The 21515-nt window shown below is 36.3% G+C and overlaps 1 protein-coding gene across 3 annotated transcripts in view; it reads left to right on the top strand.

The window, feature by feature from the left end:
- LOC112408351 (desmocollin-3-like) overlaps window positions 1-18753 on the top strand; it is a 37734-nt gene extending 18981 nt beyond the window's left edge. For 2 of the 3 annotated variants that reach the window (XM_024757952.1, XM_024757953.1), the window contains exons 8-16: window positions 2214-2348; window positions 2736-2921; window positions 5935-6194; window positions 6307-6449; window positions 7360-7584; window positions 9718-9933; window positions 12296-12417; window positions 16386-16628; window positions 18556-18753. In XM_024757952.1, coding sequence (XP_024613720.1) covers window positions 2214-2348; window positions 2736-2921; window positions 5935-6194; window positions 6307-6449; window positions 7360-7584; window positions 9718-9933; window positions 12296-12417; window positions 16386-16628; window positions 18556-18753 — 1728 coding nt within the window. Of the gene's footprint in view, window positions 1-2213; window positions 2349-2735; window positions 2922-5934; window positions 6195-6306; window positions 6450-7359; window positions 7585-9717; window positions 9934-12295; window positions 12418-16385; window positions 16629-18433; window positions 18477-18555 lie in introns of those variants that run through there. The other variant, XM_024757954.1, reaches the window with a different exon arrangement.
- The last annotated feature ends 2762 nt before the right edge of the window (window positions 18754-21515 follow it).

Here is a 21515-nt window from a genome sequence, read left to right as displayed (position 1 = left end):
CCTGATCCCTATCCAGTTATTATAGATATGTACTTTTAATCAGGAAAGGATTAGTTGAGATAAAGTTGATAGATGATTAAAAATCTGTAACACTATTTGGATGACAGTAATAGCATATTTTTACATGTATAGCACTTGATGTTCAAATTCTTTATGCATAATTTGATCTCATCTTTATAATTTCCTTGTTTGATTAGATAGAGGTTATATCCAATCTATAGGGGAGAAAGGTGACAGAAGGATTGATTGACTTGCCCAGGTCAGATTACTGCACTGAATCTTCTGATCTTGCTCTTGTCCATTTCATCAGCCCTTATTTAACTCAGAGTCTTGCATTATTGACTGAGGCAGATCAATCAATTTCATATGTACAAAGTAGCTTTATTAGAACACTTCAGTGGTTCCCACTAAAACTAGAGTAACATAAATGGAAGGATCGATACGACTGGGAGAGATATTATAAAGAAGAAATCAGCAGGATTTGATGTCAGAGCAAAAGGGAGAGGTGGTGAGAACCTATAAAAAAGAGTACAAAGGTTTTATTTATTATTATTTTTATTTTTGTGGGGTCAGGACATGCTATGTGATAAAATATATAATGGCCATAATAAATGGGAAAGTTTGAAGGGAACAATATGAATGTGTTTTGAATCTGTGGAATATTTAGAGATGATATGGTAATCAAGTGAAAACAAGGATTTTTCCTAATTTTTCAATATTGACAAATGAGGCTTAGAGAAATTAAATAAGTTAAGGTTACACAGCTTGTAAGATACAGATTTGGGGTCAAATCCAGATATGCTTGCTTGATCAAAAAAAATATAATGGGATTTTGTGGGGAACAACCATGAGGTGTGTTGTAGGGGACAATACAGGAAGTAAAGAAATGAACAAGGGAGCTAGAGAAACTGCATTTAGAAGAAGAAAAAGCAGGGTCTCAGAGAGTGCTGGAGCCTGTGGAAGGAGCGTTTCGGGGTGGGAATGTTGGTTTCCACCGTGAAAGAAGGATGAGTAAAATAAAGACCAAGGAAGGGAGAGAGGGAAACAGAAAATGAAGAAGAACAAAAGGAGTGGAGTGGCTAAAGAAGAGTAAAATAGAAGGAAAGGCAACAGAGGTGATTGTGTCACAGACCAGGGACTCCATTTCATCATCAACACACCATTTGCAAACTCCATTCGCAGAAGTCAACAGTGACCACCTAATTGCCTAATCCAAAGGTTAATCAGTAAAACTCTCTCTAGTGCTGGCAATTATTAAAACCCTCTCTTCTCTTGGATTTCTGGTTCTCCTCCTGCTTCTCTGATCTTTTGTTTTGAGTGTCTGTCCTTTGCTTCGTCTTCTTACTTCCCTCCTGCTTGAAATGCTGTTGTTCCTTATATCCTCAGCTCTTCTCATCCTTTAACCTCTCCCAGGAAATCAGATTCTTGCCATAATCTCAACCACTATCTACATACTGCTGACTCCCAGATTGGTGTTTCTGGCCTTGAACTCCCCTGAAGTATAGGGCCATCTATCCAGCTGTCTTCTAGACCTTTCTCCTTAGATTTCCCATAGGAATGTAAAATTCAGTATCCACCAGACGAAACTCAGTTTTTTCGCCTCTCCTTGCCAACCTTGCCAGTGTTCACTTCCTCAGAGAACCGCTGTCTTCCTGTATTGGTTGGTGATACTTCTGTGTGCCTGTTATCCAGGTAGTACACCTGAGCAGCATCCTCCACCCCCTCTTTCTCTCGTAGCTTGTGCATACCATCTGTTCTTAAGTCCAACTCCATTCTGACTTACAGATAACTTTCCTCACTTTCTTTCCTTTTGTCCTCATTGCTAATGCCCCAGCTTTGTACTATTTCAGGAGCCTTTAACTGGTTTCTTTGAATCTCAGCTCAGCTTACTCCAAATTGTGCTCGACCTTCTTTTAAATATATTCTTTCTCAAACTCAACTGTTTCTATTTTGTGCTCCCACTATGACTCCCATAAAACCTTTCCCATTACCTGCTGCTTAAGCAGAAGTCTACGTTCTTACTCTGGATCTTGTAATTGAATTTCTGCTTACCTTTTCAGCTTTATTCCTGTCTACCATGTCTTTGGGTATATACAAATAGGGAAATCAAATAAAAGCATGGATACACACCAATCAAGTGTGAACAACTGAGGTTTCCTTTATAAATCTAAACAAGGTTTTCAAAGCTAATTAAATATTTGCTTTGTTTTCAGGTTGTAGACAAGTACTCATTGATAATGAAAGTGCAAGACATGAATGGTCAATTTTTTGGATTGATGAATACAGCAACTTGCATCATAACAGTAAAAGATTCAAATGACAATCTACCCAGTTTCAGACAAAATGCTGTAAGTAGATAATATCAAAATTGATCTCTATTGTTATCTTTATTTAATCTGAATTAATAAAATATTTATCATACTTTGAAGTATGCATGTTTATTTTATCAATAAAATGAAATACCTGACGTATAAATATCTTTTATTTATTCATAATAGTATTTATATTCTCTCCCTTTTGTTAAAGACCATAGCATTAGTCTTTTATTTGTAACAAAGTTCTTCATTCATTTAAAAGATAACCCTTAGTAAAACAGTGCTTTTGTGATTCATGTTTTAAAATAATCTAGGCAAAAGCTGTAAGAACAAGTACTTTTGGAGTGGAAGAAACATTTTACTTTCTTTGTAAAAGTTTCCTTTATAAAGTAAGTCTTTAATGAGCTTTCTCTGTTTCAGTATGAAGCATCAGTAGAGGAAAATACGTTTGATGTGGAAATCTTACGAATGCCTGTAGAAGATATGGATTTAATTAACACTGCCAGTTGGAGAGCCAATTTTACTATTTTAAAGGGCAATGAAAATGGACATTTCAAAATCAGTACAGACAAAGAAACTAATGAAGGTGTTCTCTGTGTTGTAAAGGTAAAGTAATAATGAGTAATAGACAGTTTGGCAAGTTAAGTTTTAATCAACTAATGGTTTAATCAACTAAGTAGTTTTAGATCATAGACTTTACAAGTTGGAAGAGAACTTAATCTATTTAGTTCACTTGTTCTGCTTTAATGCTGCCTTTCTTCTATAATTTGTTACCAGCTATTAGGCATCTAGCTTATGCTTGAACAGTCTCGATCGTAAGAATCTCTGTATCCATTGGCAGCTTATTCCATATCTGGAGAACTCTAATTCTCAGAAGGCCTTACTTTTACTGTGCCTAAATTATTCTCCTTGTAACCCGTGTCTTTGGACCAGGTTTTATCTCTAATGTTATACAAAACAGGTATAATCCTTTGAAAAGGCTGTGATGTCTATTTGAGATTTACCTTCTCTAGGATAAATATTCCCAATTCCTCTAACTATTCTTTACATGATATAATTTAGAGGCTCATATTCTTCTCTCTGTGTGTCTCTCTCTCTTGAATATATGACTGGTTGTATCTGAACTTCTTAAAGGTAATATTGAGGATGAAATATAGTATTACATCAAACAGCACTGAATGAACGTATTCTTTGTTCTATATGTTGTATTTTTGGTAGTACTGTTACATTCTAGGGTCCAGGTTATAAGGGCAGAAAAGGCTCTTTTGGGAAGGACTCTTGGTTTTATATTCCTTACCCAGAAAAAGAAAGAAAATTGTCCTGTAGTGTAAAGCAGCACTTACTGTGTGTGCTAATGTTAAATGTCATTCTTATAACAATTGTACAGAAGAGAAAACTTAGTCTCAGAGACATTAAGAAACCTACCCAAAGTGACACAGCTCAGATGTAGTAGAGAGAGGATTTGAGTCTATGTTTCTTTGATTCCAGGTTATCTGCTCTTAAGCCCTGTGTTAAATTGCTTTGCATAGCTCTGTGATCTTGGAAAATTAGCCTCTGTATTATCTGTAAAATATAAATAATATTTCTCTCTGCCTTCCTAGTAGCTGTTCAAATATGATAATGAAAATGAGAGCACTTGGTAAACTATAGGATATTAGTATTACATTTTTAGAAGTCACATCATGTTCTTGGGAATAGTGTTATCATTTTCCATAATAGATAACTTTTTTGAAACTGTAGAGTATGAGCTAATTCAGTCTTTAGCTGGGTGTCCTGGGTAATCTTTCCATCTTAGTATTTTCTCTGCATTTCAGCAACAGCAGCAGTGCATCAGAGCTTGAGTGAGGAAGACAGTTCTTGGTCATTCTCAACGCGGAAAGCCCTCACATCCATCTTCACAACAATACATTTTCTAGGGAATTGTTAGCATCTTAGTGCAGATATGGGATATTTTTGGACAATTTTTTTTCAGTTGATGAAACAAGAAGGTATCCTATGGTTGAAGAGAATTCATATTTTTTCATTAATCATTGATTTCATCCCACCAGATTTCTAAATCTTGCCGAGTTTTAAGCTACTACAGCAATATCCAGTTTAAGCCTTAAAAGATTGCATTAAAAATCTCTAGGGCTTTTAGCAAGTAACTCTAGATTGAATAACTGCACCTCTTCTAGGGCAGCAGCTGTTTTCTAAATTTCCATCCATTTCTCATTGCTAGCAGACTCTCAGCCTGATCATAGCAATACGAGCAATTTGTGAGGTAGTGTTCATTAGCGGCAAATAAACAGACATTAATCCTTTTCTCTCTTGGCGCTCCAGTTTCTGGGATATTAATAAAAGAATCAAAAAGAATTTCACATACGTTTTGTAGATTCTAAGATTCAGAACTTTTCTTGACTTCTTATTGGACTTGTGGTATCAGTATCTCAGCTCGATAATGCCTAGATGTGGAGATGTGGAGAAAGGCTTAAACCCAAAATTTTACTCATCAGTTTTGATTTTGTTCAATGTTCAGCCAGTGATTATTTTGAGAAGCAGAAAGAGAATGAAAGAAAAAGTGCGTTAGCTTTTCAGTACAGTGTAAAATACTGTTTTATGGATTTGGCTTGTTTGCTGTATAAAAATCAATTGTAACCAAAGAATTGATTTAGAAGATTTTAGAGGCTGGTGAGTCAATTAAGCAGAAGGATTATGGTGTGGTGGTTAGGAAAATGGACTCATACCAGACTACCTGGCTTGAAACTCCAGCTCGAATGGGTTTCTTTTGGCTTTGAGAAACCCAGTTTATTTCCTCTTCTTCACTTTCCTGCTCTCTAAAATGGGGATGACGATAATAATAGTGCCAGTAGCACATTATATTTTTCTTACCCCTCTGCATTCTTCACTGTGACAGTTTCATTGGATAAACTACAAACAATGTCAAAGTATAATTCTCAAATTGTCAAAAATAAAATTTTCATAAAAATAGTTAGCATGGGTAAAAAGTTTACTTAACTCATCAGTGAGGGACTCAGCAAAAAGCCAAAGCAGCTTCCTAGAAGAAATGAGAAGCTGTATGGATTTTGATAAAAGGAAAAGCTGAAATAAAGATTGCTTAGTTATATGCCTTAGAGGACAATTAAAACATGCATTTGAAATACCATTTCTATCAGAGAGAAAATAAAATCACTGCACCATTTCAGCTTTAAGTCAACATCTAGTTTTATAAGAGCTGTAAAATGTCTGGGCCCTCATCAGTGGTAAATAGTAAGTTGAACCTTCTCCGAGAGTCAGATGACCCTTAGGCCGGTCTTCTAAATAAGGCCAGAAGAACACGGTCATGTTTTTGCATTATCTTCAGGTTCAGAATAATTTTCCTTAGTAAGAATGAGCTATAAAAATATTTTAGGAATTGCTTTCCCACAACTCCATAAAACCACCTGCAGAAACTTTCTGACCACTCTTGCTAAAGGCTTAGTGAAGAATCACCTCTCTCTTTAGCAAAGGATAAAAGTCAATATTGGCTAAGTGAGAGCACAGAATTTATGTAGCACTGTTCATATCGACAAAAGATCACTTGCTATTTGAAATACCAAATGTATTTTACACTGATGTTCATATACTTGTCCTTTTTTTAAAGCCACTGAATTATGAAGAAAACCGTCAAGTGATCCTGGAAATTGAAGTAGGCAATGAAGCTCCATTTACTGGAGATGTGACACTCAGAATGGCAAACATGAACAGAGCCGTGGTCACAGTTGATGTGAAGGATCAGGACGAAGGGCCTGAATGCAGACCTGCAGTCCAATATGTACAGATTAAAGAAAACTCCCCAGTGGGTTCAAAGATCAATGGATATGAGGCATATGACCCTGAAACTAGAAGTAGCAGTGGTTTAAGGTACAAAGAAATGTATAACCACATACTAATTATGTATTTGTAATAATTGAGACAGTAATATATTTTAATACATTTTATAGTGCTAAAAACTATTTTTACTTTTTATTAACAGGTACAAATTATTGCATGACCCGAAAGGGTGGATCACCATTAATGAAATTTCGGGCTCATTCAAAACTTCCAAAATCTTAGACAGGGAGGCTGTAACTCCCATAAGTGCCTTGTATAATGTTACAGTCCTGGCAATAGATAAAGGTAAGACACCAGCTTTCATCTGGTATGTTATTAAAGAATTAGAGAATAAACTTCATTTATTCTTGTGCAGAATTATCCTTGTGCTAAGTATATAGAATTCTTAGAAATTACTTTAAAGATTGTTTCTATTTATCTTAATCATCAAACAAGGTGAAACTGCTTGGTGACATGAAACCATGCCTTATTTATCTTTATATCCCTAGCATGGCAGCATCTTAAATGCCTATAGATCTCTATGTCAGAGGACAGAGATGAAACTTAAGTCTAGGACTAGATGAAATGGTCTCACCAGACTCTTCTAGATCTCTTTACATCATTTTAAATTGAGCTGTTAAATAGCTCAGCTGACTATTAAGTCAAAATAATTCTTTCCTTGAATTCTGTTCCTTAAAGTAACCCAGAGTTTCTCAACCCTGGCTACGTATTAAAATAATTTGGGACATTTAAAAAAATATCAAGGTGTAGACACTACCTCAGACCAACTGAATCAGAATCCCTGGTTGGGGAGCCTGGGCATCGTATATTTTTTAAAATCTCCCTAGGTGGTTTAAATGTGTACCAGGATTAGAGTAACTTTTCTGTAGTCACTTTACTGTTCCTTAACATCTGGACCAAAAGAAACCCAAGGAAATAGAGAGTTTGAAATTCAGACATTTAGTTTTACTTTCTGGTAATAATTCTGGTAAAAGTTTTATGGCCAGTTATATCTGATACTTTCAACAGCATACTCATTTTAGGCGATCTACAGGTTTCATTTATCCATCTACCTTCTTATTTACCATTTTCTCTAATGATCAGAGTTTATTTAAAAAAAAAACCCATACATCATATGTAGAATCTGGTTGATTATTTTTCTTAAGAAACTATAAAAGTCTATGAACTACACTAAACTTTTTTCCTTTCTTCCTAGATGGTAGATCATGTACTGGAACCATTGCAGTTAAAATTGAAGATAAGAATGATAATCCACCAGAAATACTTCAAAATTATCTAGTAATTTGCAAACCAAAGATGGAGTATGTTGACATTTCAGCTGTTGATCCTGACGAGCCCATCCACGGCCCTCCATTTCACTTCAGCTTGGCAAAAACTTCTCCAGATATCAACAGACTATGGACCCTTGCCAAAGTTAATGGTATTTCATCAAAAATAATGATTTATATGCTCTGAAATAAGTGAGAATGGATTTAGTGCTTTACTCACCTGAAGCATAATGTAAAATGGATTCTCATGAACATATTTTAGAAGGCTAACTAACTTTTGCACACATTGTGTGGGACCTGTGTTTTATATTGTACATAAAATGAAAAAAAATCATAATTTTTATGAAGGCAGAATTTACATTTACAACAAAGACAAAAAATCCTTGTTAAAATATTGAGCAACTTATCATTAAAACAAACTGTTCTTGCTGTGTTTTTGAAGTAACTACTGTGCGATGAGGAAAGAACAGAAGGTGGGAGGCTTAAATTTTAGTGTAAGCACACTCTGGAAATGAGAGATCTGGGTATGTGGGATAAACACTCTATAACATTCTGGAAGGAAACATGGTGGGCTGTGGACAGAGGCCTGGCATTGAAGCCTGCAGTGCAGACTGCTACAGTAGTGGTTTCTGAGGTGTACAGTTTTCTATGTTATAGCCATAGTTCACTGCTGTTTTGTTGCTATGTTGTGCTCTTTCATGCAATTCAACTTTTGCATATGCTGTTCCTTCTGCCTAGACTACCTCCTTCCCACTTCTTAGCTTGATATTAATTCATAATATTTATGGAGCACCTACTATCTACCTGTTGTATCTACATGTAATCTACATGTTGTATTCTTATTTGTTTACCTTTCTGCTCTAATACATGACTTTCTCAGAACATTTGTAACCCATCTGTGTATTTCCAGCACCTAGCCCAGTGCTTGGTAGACGCTAACTGCTTAATAAATGTTTGTTTAATCAATAATTGATAAACAAATATGCATGAAATCAGGAAAATACTAGGGCAATAAGTAAATCAGGGTTGTGAGAGTTTAGAAGGTTTTAGTAGGAATGCCGAGAGATTTGGTGGGAGTGGTGACGAAGGGCCTTATGTACTAGCTGAGGAGGCTGACCTTTGTATGGTTGGTGACAGCAGGTACGCATTGAGAGTGTACAAGTAAGGCAATGCTGTACCAGGTTTATGTCTTAAAAACAGTGACACTGATAACAGTTAGGAGGGCAGTTTGAAGAGTGCAGAGTTGAGTAGCAGGGAAAGTCAGCGGCTGCTGCACTAGTACGAGTGAATGGACATGAATATGGCTCTTGGTCTTGAGGTAATGAATAAGCCTGTGGTCTTGAGGGACGAGAGAGATTTGAAGGATTTTACTTTAACCACAATATAATCCTGAAAAGTTCCAAATAAACCTTAGTGGTAATTCACATTCCTCTGGGGAGCTTTGTGTCTGAGGTGTAGCCAGAAATCTTTGAAGTTCTCAACAGCTCTAACAGTGCATTTAAGAAAGGCTTAGAAATTACAGATCACTTCCAGGAGGTGCATTATGGTATTTTGTCATTTCACTTATTGAAAAACCCAAACGATTGCAATTGCCATTGAAAGTGTGTGGAGCTTTTGGTCAGTTGATAATAAGGTCATTGAAATAAGGTAGCAAGTTCATTGGGGAAATATCACTGTTCGTAAAAACTTGTATTGTTAGGCTATAGATATGTCTGTGTTTTTGTAAGCCTTATACCTAGCCTGGGTGATGTTAATTAGTTTTCTGGTATTGAGATTACTTCCACAGGGAAGTGTTAAATACCAAGGGTCAGTTGCCCTTTGAGAAATTACCTTATACATAAAGATGGTGGACAGGTACCAGAAGATAAATGGATAAGAAAATATGAACTTAAGACATCTCTTGTGTGTAACTATTGGTGTTAATTTTTTATGAGTACCATAAACTGGTACTTTAGAGAAATGCTTGGAGTGTATGTCAAGAGCCAATCTAGCATCATTAGCCTGTAGATAAGGGAGGAAATAAGGGAATACTAAATATTGCTGAAAGGCTGCTGGATCACTCCAATGCCAAATTATTTCTTTAAGCCTCTCTTCTAAAACGTTACAGTGGGCAACATACATCTGGTGATATTAGTGCCTGAAAAGGTTGAAGATCGTCATCTTTTTTTATCCATTTTCACATGGAAGGTGGTTCCTTGAGAATAGTGTCTTTAAAAATAGGTGTGGTGGAACAGATGTTAGAGGAGGAATCAATGTTCATTAAAAATATCATTCTTTTCTTTCAGATACAGCTGCCCGTCTTTCATATCGGAAAGATGCCAAATTTCAAGAATATGATATTTCCATTACCGTAAAAGATGGAGAAGGTCAATCTGCAACAAAAACCTTGAGAGTGAACCTCTGTGATTGTACTCATCCAGATCAATGTCGCGTGACTGCAGGAGCGATACTTGGCAAATGGGCGATCCTCGCGATACTTCTGGGTATAGCATTGCTTTTCTGTAAGTCCTTTTACTTACCTGACTTTGAAATATAAAATAAATATCTGAGTGCAGGAAAAGGTCTTTAAAAAGAAATCTTGTCCAGCTATCTGTCAGGTGTGAGTCCCCTTTACAAATTCTTTTTGTATTATTTTCTGAGTTCTGAGTGAATATTTTCTGTGAGAAGAAGCAAAATCCTTTTTGAGATCAAAGATTTCATACTTGGACAGAACTGTTGAAAATGCCTTAGATTTTGCCAAACCTGTCAATGTATAACTTTTATTTCTTGGTCCTCATACTACCCCTTTTAAGGCTAAATCAAACAATCTAAAACTTCTGCCATATGCAAGTCCACTAAAAGCCACTTTCATGTCATGTCATTTTCATTTCAGCTACAGACTTATGGGAGGTGTTCAAATCACAGCAATATCTCTTCTTGGGTGTATCCTACCAGGTTAATTAAATTCTATTAACCTCCTCCTAACCAGTTATGTAGTTCCCAGTGGTGCCGTATTTTTTCTTCTCTTTTCATTTCCATTCAATCCTTCAGCTTATTTTAGCTGTTGTTCCTTTATTCTGTGATAGGACTAGTGGTTAAGAGTAAGACTCTGGAACCAGACTGTCTGGGTTTGGACCCTAGCTCTATTATTTGTAAGACATGTGACCTGGGGCAAGTTACTTCACTGTGCTTCAGTTTCCTCACCTGTAAAAAGGGATAATTGTAGTAGGTTATTTTATGGGGTGGCACCGGAGATTCATTGAGTTAACGCATGTGAAGAGCTTAAAACAGTGCATGGTACATTTCTAATAAGTGTTTATTATCTTTTATCAACTCAAAAAAATAAATATATATTGAACACCTACTATATACCAGAACTGTCTAGGTGCTTGGGATTCATCAATGAACAAAGCAGACAAAAGCAAACAAGCCAAAACAAAGTCTGCCTTGTGACAGTAAAGTAATAAATAAATTAAATGCTGTGGAGGAAAAAAATAGAGCCAGATAATTAGGGTCTCTGGTGCTGTAAAGTGTGTGTGGGTGAGTGCGGGCGATGGGTGCTAGTGATAGTAATTTTCAGTAGATGGTTGGGCCAGCCTAACTGAGAAGGTTATCATTGATGGTTTTTGGAAAAGGTGAAAGAGGCAGCCAAGAATACTTAAGGAAGAGCTTTCAGTCAGAGGAGAAAGTCAGTTCAAAGGCCCTAAGGTGAGGGAATGCTTGAGAAATCAAGGAAGGCAGGGAGACCAGTGTGGCCTGAGAGTAGAGAGAGGATGAGGGAAGAGGAATGTAGGAAGTGGAACCAGAAAGGTAACAAGGGGCCACACAGAGTTGGTAAGGGTTGGTACACTTTTTCTGTGAACCGCAAGATAGTATATATTTTAAACTTTGCAGGCCATATGGTTTCATTTGTAACCAATCAAATCTGCCCTTGTAGCGAGAGAGCAGCCATAGAAAACATTTAAACCACAGGCATGGCTGTGTTCCATTAGAACTTTATTTATGGACACTAAAATTTGAATTTCTTATAATTTTCCCGTGTAATAAACTATTATTCTTTTGATTTTTTCCAGTCATTTAAACATATAAAAACCACAGCTCATGAGTCATACAAAACATGGTGGGCTGGATTTGGGGCCGTAGGTTGGCAATCCTTGGTATAGGGGCTTGTAGAACATTGTAAAGAGTTGTTGTTGCTGTTAGCTTTATTATCATGTATTTCAACCTCCCACAATTATGAGGCAGAATGAAAATTCTGAATAGGCAAAATACAAAGTAAGTTTAATTAAGATACTTGGAGATAAATCTATTCTGGGAAGAAAAGTCTGCTTTGTTATCTTTTCATATTGGCAAACCATTCTTTTGGGAATCAGTAAATCTCTTTAAAGTCTTTGTCTTAAAAAATGTCATGGGGGCTTCCCTGGTGGCGCAGTGCTTGAGAGTCCGCCTGCCGATGCAGGGGACACGGGTTCGTGCCCCAGTCCGCGGGAATCCCACGTGCCGCGGAGCGGCTGGGCCCGTGAGCCATGGCCCACGGAGCCTGTGCTCCGCAACGGGAGAGGCTGCAGTGGTGAGAGGCCCGCTCCAAAAAAAAAAAAAAAAAAAAAAGTCATTGATTTTTTAAAAATTCATGATTCAAAATACTTAAATGATGGGTGGAATCCAAACTCTTGAAGATATGTGTATCAAAATATACATATAATCACTTTAAATGTTAAAATCTAAGCTAAATCATGGCCTGTTCATTTAGAAGGGCCAGGGTAATTTGTGGGACACCATGCTCAGTGACTTGTTTTCGTCCTGTGCACCTTAGGTAATAAGAAATAAAAGATGAGTATTTTGTTGTGTGCATGTTAAACATTTCTGTTTTTGTTTTTAACTCAGCTATATTGCTAACTGTAGTATGTGGACTTGTTAGTGCCAGAAATGAAAAAAGTTTTCCTGAAGATTTGGCACAGCAAAACTTAATCATCTCAAACACAGAAGCACCTGGAGATGATAAAGTGGTAAGTAATTTTTTTTTTGAATTTTTGAATTTTATTTTATTATTTTTTTTATACGGCTATTTATCTCTGAGTAGTTCCCACAATTTCTTTAACTCATCCTCATGAAGTTATTTCAGAATTTAGGAGTTAATTTCTATTTTTCATTTGATCAGATTCTATAGACATAAATATGTGATCTGTCAATATTCAAATATTTTTATAGGGCATTTATTAAACCAGATGTATTGTTTTAGTTATCTTTTTTCTACTCTCTAGTGTTATGGTTTAAAACACTTGATGTTGTGAATTTATTATAAGAAGAATCTTTTTGACTGCTCTCTACAATGTATATTTTCAGATATTGTTTGTTTATCTAACTCTTTGACCATTTATAATAGGAAGGACTTGCTGAAAGTTCTCAAGATAAACTAAAAATATCAAAAAGATATATGTTTACAAAAAAGTGTGTGTTTGGGGGGGCATATTGGAACAATACTGCCACTTTCTTTTCTTACATATTTCTTGGGACCTCTGAGGTGCTTGGCACTATGCTTCTTGTTCTGCGGGAAGTATGTAAAAAACTATTACAAGGCATGTTCTTCCCTCGAAAAGATTTCATTCATTCTTGAGAAATTGAAAAATAAATAGGAATGTGACAGTAAACTATTAGCCCCAATATGATAGGACACTGGTGGAGTTCAAAGATACTGATGATACATAAGTATATTCATGATGTCTGGATATCAACCAGAAAGGCCTGGTGGAAGAGGTACAGATTACTCTGTACCATAAAGAACACGAAGGGTTTGAAAGTGAAGAGATGGAGAAAAACAGCCTGATGAATAAAAAAGGAGATGACAAAGTTTAGGGATTATTCACCAAATAGTAAATAAATTGATTTGAAATGGAAGAAATGATGTTTTGGACTAGAGGCTTGACACTTAGGTTCTGGAGGGAGAAGATATAGTAAGAGAGGGATGGGGGAATGAAACTTTTTTGTGGCACACTAAGGATTTTGGATTTATTCTCTTGGTAAGGGAGAGCCAGTCAAGGCTTTCTGCACAAAAGTGGCATAACGTGAGCAGTGTGATACTGAATCAGTAGGGTGACCAACAAGAACAGGAAGACGTTAGGAATGGGGAGGATAAAGGATTAGGATCTTTTGATAATTTAAGCATGAGATAACTCTACTAGGATAATGGTTATTGGAAAATTAAAATAGGGATGGATAAGAAATATTTTAAATGTATAAATAAAATTGTTTTCTTTTAAGTAATAAAATAAAAAGTGGAGTCAATGTGACAGAAGCTATAGCCCGGGACAGTGACTTTATATCAGGCCTTTTCTGTATCTCAAGGTGACGATGCCTTTCGTATCGACTATTTCTTTCACTTCCTTCCCACCATCAGGCAAAATCATGACTCCTCTATGCTTGACATGCCTATGTGTGGAACCCTGTAATTATCTCTCCATTCAGGAAATAGATTTAGCCCCATGATCGTCCTTGACTCATAGTAAGCTCTTATTTTATATCTGAGAATGGAATGATTGAGCTGTACTTAATTTTTTTTCTTTGCCATTTGATGCTGGAGTCGGTGGCATTGATTGGCCACTTCACCATAACATACTCCTATTTACCTGTTCTCTATTAGGAACACTTCTCAAAAGGACCTGAAATTGTTAATTTATACCAGCATATAATTTTAGGCATATTTTTACAAAATGCAACAAAATTTCACGGTGAATGTGTAAACTCATTTTAATACAATGAGTAAAGGTGGTAACTTTAGTTTTGAATCTGAGTTTAAGTCAAAGGCATTCACATGGGGTTAGGAGTTGTGTGAAAAATCAGGACTGGAAAAGTAAATTTGAAAATCACTGACATGGAGAAGGAGTTGTTGATGCCCTATGAGAATAAACTTGGAGGAAGGAACAGAAATTAGAGAATGTGAAACAGTACTGTGGATTCAGCTTTGATTTTAGTTTATTTTCAATTCTCCCTTTATTAGCTTAGAAATATGATCTCAGAATGTATTTATAATGACAAAATTATACCCATCAAGGAGATTTGACAAACAGGATTTGTGTGTGTGTGTGATAGAATTTTACTGTAGCAGCAACCTAAGCAAAAAATGTAGGGTAGCAGTGCCACCAAATGGCTACTTTTCAGTTCTCTTTTCTGGTATTTTTTTCAAAGGCAGTAAAATAATATGTTTGACTTTTATAGATATATTTCAGATTCAGTAAATTATCTGAACTTGAAAATCTTTGTTTTGATAGAGACTCTGCATTTTAGATAGAAAAAATAAATTGGTAAGAAGATGACACAATCACACCTGATTATAGTGGAGGTCTTGTCATGAAAGTGATGGTTTAGAATTCAAACTGACATGCAGAGGTTATTGCTATAACTGAACATCTCACCTGTGGCCTGGAGGGTTGGTGTTCAGTTCCAGCATTAAGTTAATGTTTAATCAAGTCTTTTCCATTTTAAAATACTCCCTTGACTCTTTTGTCCTCCCTTAGATCCCTCCATATTTCTTTTTCTTTGAAACCGAATTTTTTGAGAGAAATATTTTTTACTCGATTTCTCTATGACATTACTTCCTGTTCATTCCGCACTCCGTGGAAATTCTTTTGACACAGATCACCACTGGCCACTTTTTTACTTGACTCTCATGGGTGCCTACTTCATTTGAACCAGTTCTTACCCTACTTGGATTTTTTTCTACACCATTGATCTCCTTACCGTAATCCTCTCTTGGCTAGAGAGTCATGGCTTTTTGGTTCTGTATTATCTCAGTGGCTATTCCACATCAATTCTGTCACAGCTCTAATTCCTTTATCCACCCTTTAAAGCATGATGTTTCTTGTTGTTCTATTCTTAGCCTCTTTTTCTTTTGGTCTGCAGTTTTCTCTGGGTGATATAACTTATTCCCATGGCTTCAACTCCCCACGACATGGAAGTGACTCCCAGAATTATACTCCAGCTCAGATCTGTCACCTGAGCTCCAGACCACATATTCATATACTCATTTTGGAAATCCACAGGTTTCTCGTTTACCACGTCCAAAATTGAATTGCTCACCCTCCTCTCACCCGCAAGTGCATCCTTCCTCCCTGTTTCAGTGAATCGTACCATCTATCTAGTTGCACAAGCAGGACACATAGGAATAATTCCTGACCCTTCCCTTGTGTTGCCTCATCCATCTAACCACCAGTAAGCACTCTATGGAGTCCATCCTCTTCTTTTAATCATCGCTGCTTTGACTTCGGCTTAGATCCTTATCGTTTTTCACCTATAATGTTTCACTGACTGATATCCATGACTCTAAACTTGTCTCCTTCTTATTTGTCTTTCACATTATTGCCTAAAATGATTTTTTTAAAATATGTCCCTTGCCTGTTATTAAAACCGTTCTTTTAGTCCCCATAGTCTTCAAGATAGTCTAAAAATTTTAGCATGGCATATAGATCTTTATGTCCTCTGGCCTTTTATAACCTCTCTAGCTTCCTCTCTCTCTTCGAACTTTCTGTGGTAGGCATTCTCGACAGGCTGAAGTTGGGAACCCCCAAGGAACCCCATTTGGCTTTGCCTCTAGACCCTCTTACAGATAATGCATTCTTCCTCCTATTTCTCAGTAGGAATCCCTCAGCTCAGAGTTTTCCCAGTTTGTGCCACTTACTCTCTCCGAGTTTGAATTTTCATGCTCTTCCTCTGAGTCCCTATAGCATTCTGTGTTCACCTGTACATCAGCATAATCACATTCTTAAAGTAATTGTCTATTTTTCTGCCTCATTGGAGTAAGAGCTTCTTGGAGCCACTGAGGGACCTTGTCTCTATCTTTGCACCTAATTGGAAAATGATAAATGTCTGTTGAATGAATGAATGAATAAAAGGTTGAGTAAACGAGCTGTCTCCTTTGCCTTCTTGCGACTTTACTTGGAACCCATTTACTCCCTATATGAACTGTCTTATCTTATTTCAGTGTTCTGCCAATGGCTTTACGACCGATACAGTCAACAACTCTAGCCAAGGCTTTTGTGGTACTATGGGATCAGAAGTCAAAAATGGCAGGCAGGAAACCATTGAAATGGTAAAAGGAGGAAACCAGACCTTGGAATTGTGCCAGGGGGCCGGGCATCATCGCACCCTGGATTCCTGCAGAGGAGGCACTGTGGAGATGGACCACTCGGAGTGGTACAATTTCACTCAGCCCCGCCTTGGTGAAGTGAGTTTTCTTGAGTGTTTTGACCCTGCAATTTAAATGTCCAAGTGGAGGACATTAGGAAATTGAGATTAATATATATTTTCAGAAACTTCTTTTTCAGATTCTCCAATGTGTCCTTTCTCTCTCCCTCTCTGATTATTTTTGCCCCTGCTCTTTGATTTCGTTACAGTATTTGATATAAAAGTTTTTATTTCATGTGTCACATTTCTCTTAATTTCTAAAATCTCATGAAAATTGGAGGATTCTACTATCCCTCACTAAAGTTGCATTTCATTTTTAGGTGTGTGTTTATCTCATGAACTCTTTTAGTATAGAAGAATAGGGGGAAAAAAATCTCATTCTCCACAATCACAAAAATCCCCAAATCAAATCTGCATCTCTCTGTGAAAACAAAGCATCTGTACAGAATTCTGGAGTGAATATTAAATAATATGGTTCATATGAACTATTTTTTCATTTAAAAGGCGTCATGCATATATAAACTGTTTCTAATTCAGAGGAAAGCAAGGATGTGAAAGATAGGGGGGTTCAATAAGGGATTTTCATTCCTGGCAGCACATCAAAATTCCCTGGGAAGCTTTTAAAAAATACTAATGCCTGTGCTTCACCTTGAAAGATTCCGATTCTAATTGGTTTAGCTTTTTTTTCTTTTTCTTTTTTAAGCTCCTCAGGTGATTCAAACGTGCAGCCGGAGTAGAGGACCACTGAATTAAGTATTCTTTCTGGTACTAAGTTTTCACTTCTTTTATCAGAGAGTACCAGTGCTGTTGTAATACAAACACTGGTCCAGAAACCCTAAAGCCTTTGATGGACTGTAGATGGGCAACATTCTGTGACATGGCTGTAGGTTATCATAGGTCCACAGCATATTTATTTTTTTCATCAAATTCAAATGTTAATCCCTTTTCTGTTTCTAGACAGTCAGTAGCCATGTAAGATCAGGCTGAGGAGGAGGGAAGCTTAAGAAACACTCTTAGGCGTGTTCTCCAATGTGCATGTCAGGTAATGGGACGTGAGGCTAAAATGGTCATGAAGAGAGACACTTGCTAACGTAAGCCAAGGTAATAAGCGCTGGGTTTGAGAGGGGATGTGTACACAGGTGAGAAAGGGGAGAGGTGCACGAGTTTGACAAGTTGGCACACAGGCCAGTGACAAAGAGCGAGGGTAAATGTGGCTGAATGCTTGGCCTCTATTCTGGCCAGGTTTTTGCAGTGTGAGTTATCTTGATTATTTTAAATTTCACTGAAACTTTTTGGTGCATCTTTTTATTTTGTCATGGTTTGGCTCTCTCGGAAGCTTGATTCTGAAGACAATGTGGTAATCTTACTGACATTATATCTGCAGATAATAGCGATTTTCGTTTATTGAACATGTACTATGTGCTGGACATAATAAGGGTATTTTTCATGCATTATTATTTCATCATTTAATAATGATCCTGTGAGATAGCATTGTCTGTATTCCTATTTTAGAAATGAGGAAACTGAGAGTTAAAGATGTTCAGTATTATAACTTGCTCAAAGTCATGTAGCTAGTTGGTAAAGCCAAGCTATGACTCCAAATCAGGACTGCTTGACTATCCAAGCTCAAATTCCTAACCGCTATGCATATTGCCACCATTTTGTGGACTAGCCTGACCTCTAGATATAAAATTTAGGGGTAAGAATTTAATAATAATTTAAATGTACTTAAATATAATGTGTATACATAATTTTGGATTTGTATGGATTACTAGAAATGTAAAATATACTGACTTTGTAGTATGACTGTGATGTAGACCAACCATGTGCATTTTTTGTATGTAGGAATCCATTAGAGGACATACTGGTTAAAAATTAAACATAAAAGGTAAATAAAAAATAAATTTTATGTTTATCTTTCAGTGTGTTTAAAACAATAATACAATCCCTTTTTTTAAACTTTACAGAAACTGCATCTATGTAATCAGGATGAAGACCACATGCCATCTCAAGATTATGTTCTTACGTATAACTATGAAGGAAGAGGGTCTCCAGCTGGTTCTGTAGGTTGCTGCAGTGAAGAACAGGAAGAGGATGGCCTTGACTTTTTAAATAATTTGGAGACCAAATTTACTGCCTTAGCAGAAACATGCACAAAGAAATAACGTTACAGTACTACAATTAGACATATCTTTGTCAGACATTCTGGAGGTTTCTGAAAGGGATATTGTAAAATTTAATTCATATCTAGATATCTAGATATCTATGAATATGAATATATATGAATTTTTCTAAAATTTTTGAATTATGCTACATACCAATTTCTACTTTAAAACAGTTTGTTACTTATCTTTTCAGGAAGTTTAAAATGTTAAAACAGATTTTGCCTCTTTTACTGCTGAGTAAACAGACAACCAGCAAATCTCATGCTATAGCACTGGAATTAAGGTCCATAAAGGACCTCCTCTTCTTTGCATATGTTTTTCCAATAAATACATTGGCTAAATATCAGTCCAACAATAGAAGCTGTATTTGACTGACTATAGTAGAACAGCTCTCTGGGCTAGAAATTCCATCCTTATTCCAGATTTAGATAAAAGTAGAATATTAATCGTTATGGTAAATTATGTCAGATTTTTTAGCTCTAAAAAATCAATAGCACCTGGTCATTTGCTCTGAAGGCTATTAGAATTTTGTTTTTCTTCTGGGTAGCAATTAGATTATGAAGAGCAGTTCTAGATACTAGATTGCCCTAATAAGGTCTCAAAAACACAGAGCCACAATGTGAAAACTAGACCAGGAAAGTGTAGACCAAAAAAAAAAAGTGTTGCTTTTATACTTTTGAAAGTGTGTTTTATGGTTTACAAAAGTCCTGTTATGAGGAATATATCTAAGTTGCCTTAATCTCGAGAAAGAAAACTATATTCACCATACAGAGTTATTGCCAGTATTTCAATGTAAAGATCTTCTGTTGAGATTGTAATCACAAGTCTTTTTCCTGAGATTCAGAACTACCTTTGATAACTTGCCAGTAATGAGAATTATGCTGAGAAAAAGTTGCTTTTCTTCTCTTGAGAATTATACTTTCATATTTTCATTTGCAAGTTTAGCACATATGGCTCTTTATTTTCTCTCGACAGTAGTCGTTTGCAATTAGAATATCTTATCCTTAGATGGACTGTAGTTACGCCATCGAATCAGTCTGAAGAAACAGACTCCCATCGTAGTTACAGTAGCAATGAGCATTAACATTCATTTCTGTTCACTACCATTTTCAAATGAAATACATTATTCCTTATTAAAGCAGGTAAATATTACACAATGCTATAATGAATCAAATGAACATAGGGAAACTTAAACCTTAGGTGCAATTTAATATCTTCCAAGGTGTTGCTTAAATTTTGTGCTTCTCAAATTTGTTCACATGCTACAGCCTCTGGAAGGCCTTGCAAAATTCCCCAAAGCAATGACGTTTAAACTTAAAATAATTAACATCTAATCTTATGATAAACCTAATAGCACATTATTATGTACTCACTTCAAATGATAGTTTAAAAAATAGACAACAAATAATAGGTACCACTAGGTGAAGAAAAGTTTGAAAGAAAAATAATTAAGACTAAATTAATTTTAAGATTTTGCAGCTATGAAGAATTGGGACCTGCTCCCCATACCCGACCCTGCAAAAAAAAATTCTTTATTTTACTTTGGAGGCAGAATTTGTTGAGCTAGCCCACGAAGTAGCAATGTTCGATAGGAATACAGTTTGAACTGGATATATGTATATATAATACACATGCATACATATTAATGTTTATTGATTAATGGTCAAATATATAACCATTAATCATTAATGGTTAAATATATAACCACTAGTCATTAATGGTTAAATCATTAATCAATGCAACATTTAAAACAAAGTGAAAAACAACATTTTAAACAAAGTGAAAAACATTTAATTTTAAATGAGGCAGGGGTGTGGTGTGTTCTATAATAAATATCCGGGATTTAAAAAATAGAGAACTTATGTTTGGTTCTTAGGTGCTGCATGATAACTAAGCATGTTAGGAAATAGTTCGTATACATTTATGTAATTTGTTTAAAATTGTATACAGTTAATTAAACTTTTCTGGTTTCAGTGGAAAGGAAAGAAGGGATCACGCGGAACTGTAGATTTGCTTTGCAGTCTCCTTCTGCATCTACAGACTGGGAGCAAACTGGTGACTGGCTATCACAGCTAGGGCTCCTTGACTTCCAGTGACAGGTTTCCAGAGATGAAATGTTTTTCTTGGAGATAACACTAAAAACTTCTTTTAACCTAATTCTGGTAAAAATAAATCTTCTACAACCATTTTCATTGTCTCTCCTACCAATCGACATTTAAAAAAATTTAGAGCCAAACAACCATGTTCTCTGGGTCAGATTTTAAAGGCTAAAGGGGGCTGGGGTGGGGTAAATCTTACGAAAGTGGGGCGTGACTGTCCTAAGTCCTCAAATCTGTCACCTTTACACTGTGTTCTAATCCAAGCCTGGAAACTATAAAATGTCATTTCCCTAATCACTGCCCTGTTTTAAAGAGACATAGATGTGATTCAAGGAAATCAGCCCTCCCATCAGGCCCCCTTTCTTTTAATCTCTCTCCCAACCTTGTCAATAACACTTAGCTGGCAAATACTCCGGGCTGTCAATCACCCTTCAGTATAAATTACTTTTTCCGGGTTTGCTTTCTTACGAGGATTTTTTAAATAATAGAGGAACTCAGAAGTTTGAATTCATGAAAGAAAAAGATCACGTGGTCAGGTGGGGACACAGAGAACTCCAGGAGAGGGCAAGCCCAAGTGGGGTATTTGCACAGTCAGAGAGGAACATGAAAGCCCAGGCCTTCAAGGGCAAAAAGAGAGGCCACAAAAGGGACATGAGTGGTACA

The sequence above is a fragment of the Neophocaena asiaeorientalis genome, unplaced genomic scaffold (genome assembly GCF_003031525.2).
Source record: "Neophocaena asiaeorientalis asiaeorientalis breed wild unplaced genomic scaffold, Neophocaena_asiaeorientalis_V1.1 scaffold126, whole genome shotgun sequence".
In the NCBI taxonomy this organism is placed as follows: Eukaryota; Metazoa; Chordata; class Mammalia; order Artiodactyla; family Phocoenidae; genus Neophocaena; species Neophocaena asiaeorientalis.
Note: the sequence above shows the minus strand (reverse complement) of the source record. Positions and strands in the feature narration are given on the sequence as shown.